At 36.7% G+C, this 10,832-nt stretch overlaps 1 protein-coding gene across 1 annotated transcript in view; it reads right to left on the bottom strand.

Moving 5' to 3' along the window:
- The window catches only part of PEX3 (peroxisomal biogenesis factor 3), a 31,808-nt gene continuing 20,976 nt past the window's right edge, over window positions 1-10,832 (bottom strand). The window contains exons 9-12 of the mRNA XM_070417820.1: window positions 9,493-9,563; window positions 7,485-7,607; window positions 2,364-2,460; window positions 1-853 (exon numbers count right to left, since the gene is read on the bottom strand). Of these exons, the coding sequence (XP_070273921.1) occupies window positions 770-853; window positions 2,364-2,460; window positions 7,485-7,607; window positions 9,493-9,563 (375 nt within the window). The 3' untranslated portion in view covers window positions 1-769. The remainder of the gene's footprint in view (window positions 854-2,363; window positions 2,461-7,484; window positions 7,608-9,492; window positions 9,564-10,832) is intronic.

Below are 10,832 nucleotides of genomic sequence, written 5' to 3'. Positions count from 1 at the left end.
AAATTAATGGCTATAAAGTATTAACAAAACCATATTTTACTAAAATATTTTATTGCAATATCCACTGTGCTTAAAATCAATACAAAGTAAGTTATTAAAGTTATTTACATACAAATGAATGACAGTATGTAGTTAAAATAATATGTGAGTAAACGGCATCAACACAATTTAGCCTCTAAATCACTATGTAATTTTCTAAGGATTGTTAACAACAGTGAAGAAAAAGGAATGCTGGTCATGGTTGTTAAATTCACTGATTTCCATAAAAAGCAAAGTCCTCCATCAAATATATTTAAGACACATAATTTATTCCTTTGAGGAGTAACTGGAGAAAAGTCTGATTTACTATTGTATGCTGCAGTTCAGTGAACTTTGATTCGTTAAATAGCATATTTTCCGAACTTCACACCTACTTCCCAAAGAGATTTTACCTCAGTATCAATGTCAAAGTATACTGAGTTTCATATTATACAAAACAAGTATCTACATTTAGTTTTCAGTCCATTTGGAACTAATATCCATGGTATAACAAATTCTGATCTGTGTGCTGTGTACATTCAGATATGCCCACAAAAACTAGTTAGTCTGTTGATGACTTTAAAAAATAAATTAAGATGACAAATCTGTTTTATTATGAATGAAGACTTTCAGAATATTTTTTATTAGGCATTTTGGTAACAAATCATTACTCTATATTTATATAGTTGACTTATTCAGTGTATATTTAAAAGTAAATTAATTCCACTGTAGGTTTTTTGAAAGGAAAAAGTCATTTCTCCAGTTGTTGAGAGGTACTAAAAGCTTCGTAGACATTAGCTGCAAAGTCTTTCACTTGCTCCATCATCAACAGATCCTACAAAGATGACAACAAAATGTTACAGTTTGAAAATGTGTAGATAATCTGAATTCACTTCTGCGATCAAGAAAGGAATTTAGCACTAAGTTTTTGGTGTTAAAGCCAAAAAAACCCAAAAACCATTTAATGAAAGGAGTATTTTTTTCTTATAATAAATTCTAGGAGATATTTATTGGTTAGGTTCTTATATGAGGGATGCCATCTTTACCCTTACGCCTAAGGACTCTTCTCACTGCACATTATTGAGGTAGTTTGGAATTGAGGTATACTGCAAGTAATTCTTTACTTATAATACAGTTTCCAAGTTTGCAAATGACTCAGATAAAAAACACAACACGGATTTAAAGTTATCCATTTAATAATATCAGTCTTAACCAATGCATTCTAAAATGCTTTCCTAAGAAAGAAGATGGAGAAATAGGTAGTCTAGGGAAAAATTTAAACAGCCCACTGTCTATGTAGCTTTAGTGAGCAAATTGTTGGTGTATTATTAATAGTTATATTAATTATTAAAATGCTTTACTTCTCCATAAAAGTTTTTTTATTCTCAAAATTTGAGGACTTGTATACTGATCTGCTCAATATGCTAACACAGCTTAATGCAAAACATTAACACTGTAAATTCAACTGACAGCTAGATTTTATCAGGGCTACAATACAGTCTGTCAGGTGTTGGACTATAACATGGAGAAAGGTATTCCCAACCTCATAAATTTGCCATGATACATTATTACTCGCATGGGCATTCTATCACACTTAACATATGATTTTAAGTTTTTTATTTCTTTGAACAAGTATCACAGGAGAGAAGTGCAATTTTATATTAGACAAACAGGACAATATCCAAGAATACAATTTAGTTTTTGTATTTTTTTTTAGATAAGAAAATAAGTGTATTTAATTAACCTTAAAAACTTCATAATCAAAAGATATCTTTACAAAAACAAACAAAAAACCCCCAAACATCCAAGAAACAAAAACAAAACCCAAATACAACCCATATATCTGACAATAGACTTTTATGAGCATTTATAAAGAACTTCTGCCCTGACTGGTTTGGCTCAGTGGATAGAGCGTCGGCCTGCGGACTCAAGGGTCCCGGGTTCGATTCCAGTCAAGGGCATGTACCTTGGTTGCAGGCACATCCCCAACGGGGAGTGTGCAGGAGGCAGCTGATCGATGTTTCTCTCTCATCGATGTTTCTAACTCTATCCCTCTCCCTTCCCCTCTGTAAAAAATCAATAAAATATATATTAAAAAAAAAAAAAAAGAACTTCTACACCTCATTAATAAAGAGAAAACTACATCAATAAAAGAATGGGAAATAGCTTGAGCAGATCATTAAAAAGTATAAACAAATGGCCAACAAGCAATGAAAGATGCTCAATTGACCACAGAAGATAACACTTCATATTTTTCCAGATTGTTAAAATTTAAAGACTGACAAAAACAAATGTTAATGCAATCTAGTTTTAATACCCCAAATACCCCAAAGTTTTCTTCTTACCTGAACAAAATGACTAGGTGTTTCACTGCAAACTGAATGGATCTGTCCATTTACTATTGGAATTATCTTAGCTAAAGGCAGGCTGACACTGGAAAGACTGAAACATCATTACAGTAATTAGTATTGTGTAAACTTTATCTTATATGTATTTAACATTTTAATTATAAATTCATAAGCAGCTATTGAAAAATACTTACAGAAATGTGTTAAGAAAATAAAAATCACACATAATCCTACCACCTAGAAATAACTGTAACTCACATCATGGTTAATTTCCTTCAGTAATTTTTACACATATCTGTTTTTTGTTTTTTTAACATACAATTATAACTTCCCAAGTAACACTGTTTTGAATTTTTATTCATATATGCATGTTTTCATCTTATTAAATGTTCTTCCAAATTTTTTGTCTGTTTTTAATGATTATATAGTAATCAAACTAGCTGTGATAATTTATATTATCAATTCCCTAGAATTAGGCATTTAAGTTTCTGCCTAATTTTTCTTAATATAAATAACTCTTTGTATTAACATGGAATTACTGGATCAAAGGGTGGGAATGTTTTCAAGGTTTCAAATGTGTATTGCAAATGCCCTCTGCTTCTCCAGCAGTGTGTGAGAATACTGGTCTTTCATGCCTTCTTTCTGTGTCAAGCATTATCTTTTCTTTAATCTTTGTATTCTCATAGCTGAAAATGGTATCTCACAGTTGTGGTCTGTATTTTCCTCAATAACTAGCAATGTTGAATGTTCCTCCCTCTATTCCAGTGAATTGTGCCATGATCTATCTGAATGTGTAAACAGGAAACCTGAGCATTATCCTTGGCACTTCCTTCTCCTGTGTATATCCAATCTCTCCACAATCTTAAATATTTCTTAAATGGGTCTACTTCTCCCCACTGCCAAACTTAGTCCAAGTTAAGCATTATCTCCTGTCCAAAATACAGCAATTATCTTCTAACTTGTGTTCAGTAAGCATTTGTGAGATGAATAAATTATTGTGTGATTATATATGATATAATTACTGTTAAATGATAAAATGAATTTTTGTGTGTTGGTTACAGACTTAGGTTTATTATATTAAATATCATACTTTATACATTTAAACCTAAGGCTAGACTAGAAATTTTCTTTTAAATATAATGAAAATGCTGAAGCAATGGTGTCTAAGGAGTATGCTATTGCTGAGATTTGAGGCAATGCTTAAAAAGAAAAAAGCAGGGAGGTTGTATGAACTCCTGAAGCAATTAGGCATTCTCTTTTCATAGTGCCTATGTAGCCATTTTTCAAAATCTGTCATGATTTGTTTACTTGTTTTTTTTTTTATTTGTGAATTTGTCTTCAATAAGAATTGAAGACACCACTATCATACAAAATATTAGTACAAGGTCCATGATGTTAGGTACCATGTGTGCTCAATACATACTCGTTGAATTGATTAATAAAAGTCTTCTTTCATCCATTGCTATGTCCCACCCCAACTTCCCCTTTCCCAATTCCTTTTCCACAAAGCAATCAAAATACTCCCATCATGTCACTCTTTTCTCACTTCTCTAGTAGCTCCCCAGCATTTCAAGCCAACACCCATGATCTGCATGTGCTGACTTCTCCAACTTCATCTCACACCATTCTTTCCCTAGTTCCATCTGTTCAGGTGCCACATCAGCCTTCTTCCAGGTCCTCAAATTGAACCTTGGTCCTCCTGTTTCAAAGTCTTTGCCTTGTGGCTTCTGCCCTGAATGTCAATTGCCTCTTTCCAGTTCAACACTATATTAAAGAGTTATAGTTCTTAGTTCAAATTATTTCCTCTCCCGCCTCCCGGCAGCACTAAGGATGTCTGACAGCAGTCAGTAGGACATCCTCTGAGGGCTCCTGGACTGCAAGAGGGCGCAGGCCGGGCTGAGGGACTCCCCTCCCCCCACTCCACAATGCACAAATGTCCTGTACTGGGCCTCTAGTTAAATTATAAACTTGTTTGATTTATAAGCTTTAAATTCTACATTTGTAAAACCTATCATTTTATTTATCTAAAGTTCTTTCAATCTTAGAATTATTTTTTCTCCATTTTGATATCAAATATTCACCTATTTTCTATCAGTTCATTTATGTTTTTATTGTTTAAACCATATATATATGGTACAGAAGGGCTCTTTATTGTTTTACAACTAGTCATTATAAAATGTCAAGCTGTCTTACTATCATTTACTAAATAATACATCTGCATCTCTTACTCATCTTTATCATATAATAATATCCTATATATTTTAGAGTCCTATTCCACTGATTTATCTATTATTTTTAAAAGAATAATATATTATTCTAATAACTGCACCTTATATGTTCTATAGGGAAAGTACATTCATTTCTCTACTTTTTCAATAATTTCTTGAGTATTCTTATCCCTTTACTCCTCTGATCACTTTTATATCAAATTTTCAGGTTCAAAAACAAAGCAACCACCTTTTTAATCCCTAATGGGATTTTGATACTTTGACTATATTAATAAATAAATTTTGGGAGGCCAACTTTATAATTTTTAGTTGATTCTCTTGAATTTCTAAGTATAAAATCAGGTCACCTTCATAATTTTTTTCCCTCCCTTTCCAAAACTGATATATCATTTTACGAAGAATTGAACTTAGGAAATCAAGAGTCAACTAACAGTTTGTGATATAGTAATAAACATTCAGTAAAAGTTGTCTATTTTCAAGTTAATTTATAAAAAGTTAATGGAGTCTCTATATTTGGTTCTCAAAATTGGTCTTTTCCTAGCCTTACAACATTGGTTAGAATACTAGAATGATACTGTTAAATTTTTTTTTAACTTATTGTGATGGCTAGAACTTCCATGATGTTAAACAATACATATGACAGTAAGCAAAATGGGAATGTTTCTACCATTGAATCATGAAGTATAAATTTGGTTACTGACATGAAAGAGAAAAACTCAGGAAATTTCTACTGAATGCCTACTGTATATAATGAAATACGAAAGGGCATCAGATAGTCTGACTTTGAGAGGAGGCTTAAAATATAACTAAGGAATAAGATTCCAGTTCATGGTGAAACATGTATGTTGTGTGTGAAACTACAGATTAGTAATACAGGGGTTCAAAAAAAAGAAGACTATCAATAACTGTTGTGGTTGTAGCAAAATATTAAAATTCTTCAATGTATAAGATCAAGTATTTGTTCTTGTTAAAACACTATTCTAATTCTTTATCAGCACACCTTGCTAGGTAGAGATTATAGTGAAATTTTATGAATCAGAGCACCTTGATTTAGGGAACATACAGGATCTCCAATTTATTTTTGTATAATTTTAAAAAACTGCCAAAAAAAGACCTTAGGGTGATATTTAAATTATTTTAGAAGATAAATTTTATGGCTTAATGAAGTTTAATCCTCAATGTTAATTGCAAGTTATTCTTTTTTTGTACAATAAAGAAAGGTCACAGAGCATTGGGCAAATAATCAATTTCTTGCCTTATATTTAAGGATTAATTAGGCTATTGCACATACATACATATATACATACACACAGCATATCATTTACTGTTTCCCTTATTTTTAATGAATGAGTTTATAGTCAGTTAACATATATATATAAAATAAATAAAACTCTAATATGCAAATAGACCAAACAACCGGTCGCTATGACGTGCGCTGAACACCAGAGGGCATGTGCGGAACATGGCGGGCGTTGGTCGTGGCAGGATGATGAGCAGAGGTGCCAGACCAAGGCAGGGCACGGGTCGCTGTCATCGGGGCGAGCCTCTGGTGGTTACTAAAAATTCTTTGCTCCCGTGTGCTGTGGTCCTGCCCGGCGCCCGCACCTGCTGCCAGCGCTGGCCCTGCTCGCACCCGCTGCTGGCGCCGGGCACTGGCCCCGATCGCTTGGCACCGTAAGCAGGTGGGAGCGGCAGCTGCTGGCCCCAATTGTCCCTCAGGGCTTCTCCACCTCCCCATGCTCCTGAGGGGTGATCGGGGCCAGCAGCTGCTTCTTGCACTTGCAGCTGGTGCCCGAGCCGCTGCTTGCACATGCTGCAGGCACCCAGCGCTGGTCCCAGTCGCTCAGCGCCATCAGTGAGGACAAGCGGTGGCTGCCAGCCTCTATCACCCCTAAGGGCTTTTCCGCCTCCCCCAGCTCCTGAGGGATGATCGGGGCAGCAGCCACCACTGTACCCACTGACAGTGCTGGCCTGCTAGCACCTGTTGCTGGCACTGGCCCCAATTGCTCTGTGACATAAGTGGGTGTGAGCGGGGCTGGCGCCATCAGTGCATGGGAGCGGTGGGAGCGGGGCTGCTGGCAGAGAGGGGATCAGGGGCTGTGGCAGGAGGTGCTGGGAGGGGGCGTGGAGGATGGGCCGAGACCTGCCCCTGTGCCCACTGCAGCCTCGCGGCCCACAGTTCCTTTCAAGGTGCATGAATTCATGCACTGGGCCCCTAGTTGATTTAATACCTATATTCTGAGTTTAATATAAAGGACAGAGGTTCTTAAAGAGTGTAAAGTTTAATAGGAGATCCAAACTGCTATGTTAAGATGATAAAGATATAATAAAATCATAAAATACCTTTGGCAGCATAAATCCATGACTTAATAATAGTTATAATTAATATTACTAACAATGGAACTAACTAAATATTCTCAATTCTACAAAATGAATACACTGACGTAGTTATAGAACTAGGAGATAATTCATCAAAAGGAAACCTATTACAGGAATGCCTGGTTATTACAATGCCCAAAAGTATAGGCCAATTATGGCTTGCAGAACTGGAATAAAATTAGAGAATGCATTAAAACATTTTCAGTTTTGTATTCTAAAGAGTTAAAAACACATACCAATAATTGGAATTTGGCCGATAGAAGGGTAGTTTCACAATTTAAGTACATATCTATATTGGGAAAATTTTTACAAGGAATTAAAGTTTTAATACTGAGTCTAGAAATAGTTCTACTCATGAAGGTGTAATTGGGTTAATGAAGTTTAACTTTTTAGAAAATGAGCATTCAAATTTACCCTCTAAGATTTTTTTGTTACAGAAAATAAACAGAACCAAAGCTCTACTTTATTAGAGTATTCATTAGACTGGTAACATTTTTACATGTTATCTTACCTATTCATGGAGTTCCCATGCTGCAGGTCCTGTTCTGTAGGTCGAAAGAACTCAGCCATATTGTCTAGCAGTCTACTAAAACCTCGGTTTAAACAGGTATTCAAAACTGTACTAAAATCTGGACTACACAAAATAAGAAGGATAAGTTACTTTTTAGAGTCTCAAGGGAAAAGGAAATAAATTCATGAACTGTGGCTACCACTGAGAGCCACCATTTCTAGTCACAATCTAGGTTTTACAGCCTAAAACACTATAAAAATATATGAAGGAGTCAATCCTTAAAAATTAGTATAAAAAGAGAGCTTATTACTTAACACAACACAATGAGAATATTCATCCACTTTAAATTTTCTTACATTGGTCAGCATTTTGTACAATTTATTTTTAAAATTTCAGTAATAGTGTTTCTTCTCTTGAAGAAACTCTTAAAGAGAAATCCTCTTATAGCCATAGATTATTGGTTTGCTTTACATATTCCATCATGAAATACCAGTAATTTAGAACATTTTATTATCCTGTACAGATGAGGAACTGGATACTTGAGGGATAAAGAAATTTGTCCAGTGGTTTGAAATTAGTAAATGGGGGAGCTAGAATTTGAACCCAAGCCTTTTTAAATTTAAAGTTCAAGATCTTTCTGTTATGACATATTAACACTTCACAAAAAATCGTATATAATAAAAGCCAATATGCTAAGTGTCAAGTTGGCCGGTTGGCCGTTAAACCAATCAAAGCGTAATATGCTAATGATTTGCTAAGGCCGCTCAACCGCTTGCTATGATGTGCACTGACCACAAGGGGGCAGACAGTCGACCAGTCACTATGATGTGCACTGACCACCAGGGGGCAGATGCTCGACTGGTAGGTTAGCTTGCTGCTGGGGTCTGGCTGATCGAGACTGAGCGAGATGGGCCAGACACACCCTGGAGCCGCCCGTGGTCCCTCCTGACTGGCCAACCTCCCGAGTCCCTCCCCAGCCCTGATTGTGCACCAGTGGGGTCCCTTGGCCTGGCCTGTGCCCTCTCACAATCTGGGACCCCTTGGGGGATGTCGGAGAGCTGGTTTTGGCCCAATGGTGGAACAACCGGCCGCTATGACACACACTGACCACCAAGGGGCAGACGCTCAATGCAGGAGCTGCCCCCTGGTGGTTAGTGGGTTCCGACAGGGGGAGTGTTGCTCAGACAGAAGCTGGGCTCATGGCTGGCGAGCACAGCAGTGGTGGCGGGAGCCTCTTCCACCTCTGCGGCAGCGCTAAGTAATACCCAATTTAGGGAAGATGTGAAAAAAAATTTTTTTAAAAATATATTTTATTGATTTTTACAGAGAGGAAGGGAGAGGGATAGAGAGTTAGAAACATCGATGAGAGAGAAACATCGATCAGCTGCCTTCTGCACACTCCCCACTGGGGATGTGCCCGCAACCAAGGTACATGCCCTTGACCGGAATCGAACCTGGGACCCTTGAGTCCGCAGGCTGACGCTCTATCCGTTGAGCCAAACCGGTTAGGGCAAGATGTGAAATTTTTATCACTCAAAGTTTTAGAAACATTATATTCTATCCTAAGATAGAGAGAGAGAGAGAAAGGAAGAGAGGGAGAGAGGGAGAGAGGGAGAGAGGGAGAGAGGGAGAGAGAGAGAGAGAGAGAGAGAGAGAGAGAGAGAGAGAAGACACTAGTATACACTGGGTATATCAGAATCATCCCTGAAAGCTTTATTTAAAATATAAACACTATCTTCCACTCCCTCAACTAGTATATAGACTCTCTAGGCTAGGGAAGAAAGTGAGCCAGGCATGAGTATGCGGAAAAAAATCTCTGCTTCCCTCCCCACCCTAATAAGAGAACCATTAGTTTCAGTAGGAAATCCTACATAAAGGCAGGGCAACAGATTCAAAATTTAATTTTGACAAGAGATTATGTTGAATATGTTTTTCAAGAAGGACTAAACATGGTAAGAGTACAATCAAAACAGAAACACATGTTCTCTGTTACATACAGTATACATACCTTTCCAACATGTCTCTAGTTTCATTGAGTAATTTAATAGTGGTAACATCTCTAGGAGAAAGCCCACAGGCCTATGAAATTAAAATGCCATACTTCAGGTTTCAAATATTAGCACAGGGTTATGATGAAACTAGTCATATTAATAAACTCCAGAGTTGATGAAATCCTAAAGTCTATGTTCTACCAACAAGCAAAAAATGTTAAACTATAAAAGAACTGTAAAGACTCATGTGTTTTTAAAGATAAATCAAAGAAAATCATAATAGTTTGTAAGATCTTTGTTTATCTGGGCCCTCTTAGACACATTTCTAGCATATATTTGCAGAGAACAAAATAGTCCTTGTGGTTGCAGAGGCCTGCGATTTTTTTTTTCCTTTATTGGAAAGACATTTTATCAGGATATATATGTGTCTTTTGGACCAATCTACGCTAGTCTGGGGCTCTGTGTGTCCTTTCAATCTGAAGTTTCAGGTTTTAACTCAATTCAGGTAATATTTGGCTCACTATTCCTCTCTACATCTGTTCTTTTGAATCATTTTTTTTTTTTTAGTTCCACAGCTGAATCTTAAGATTCCAGAATGCTTTTTAAATACTCTTATCACATCTCCTTAAGATTCTGGCTTGTAAGTTTTCTCCTATTTCTTTTATTAATTCTGTCCCATCTGTTCTGCTGGTTCATTTTAGCCCCCATCCATCCTGCAGGGATGCCTTAAACGGGTTGCAATTTATTCTTGGCATCCTCATGAATACAAAATATCTCAACACCCAACAGGTCTATCTTTGGGGTTTTTAGGGAGGGGGTTGGAAACCTGCAGGCAATGAAATATATGGCATTCTTTGTTCTAATGCTAAGGTATGGCATAGGGACCTTTCTGGTCTAAGCCTTCTCTAGTTGTCAAGTGAGAGATGCATGGGTGCAATCCACTTACATATGAAAAAGCCAATAACTATTTTAAAATGAGATACAGAACCTGCACTCTTTGGCATTTTTATTATTCTTAATCAATGAATAACGTAAATCACAACTGCCTGAAACACACAGGTGCAGCAACACCATGGTGGATAACTGCTAGATTAGGCCTCCTTTGTTTCTCAACTAGATGACAACTTCCTTCAGTCCACTTAGATATTGCCATCATTGATTTATTTTAAAAAACAAATGTGATAGTGGTAACTGGCCTGATTAAAATTTACCTTTTTTTTAAAATATATTTTTATTGATTTCAGAGAGGAAGGGGGAGGCAGAGAGAGATAGAAACATCAATGATGAGAGAGAATCATTGATCCGCTGCCTCCTGCAGGCCCCCTACTGGGAACGAGCCAGAAATCCAGGCATGTGC

This window comes from Myotis yumanensis, unplaced genomic scaffold (genome assembly GCF_028538775.1).
Source record: "Myotis yumanensis isolate MYYU_CA2020_CCGP unplaced genomic scaffold, mMyoYum1.0.hap1 SCAF_6, whole genome shotgun sequence".
Classification (NCBI taxonomy): domain Eukaryota; kingdom Metazoa; phylum Chordata; class Mammalia; order Chiroptera; family Vespertilionidae; genus Myotis; species Myotis yumanensis.
Note: the sequence above shows the minus strand (reverse complement) of the source record. Positions and strands in the feature narration are given on the sequence as shown.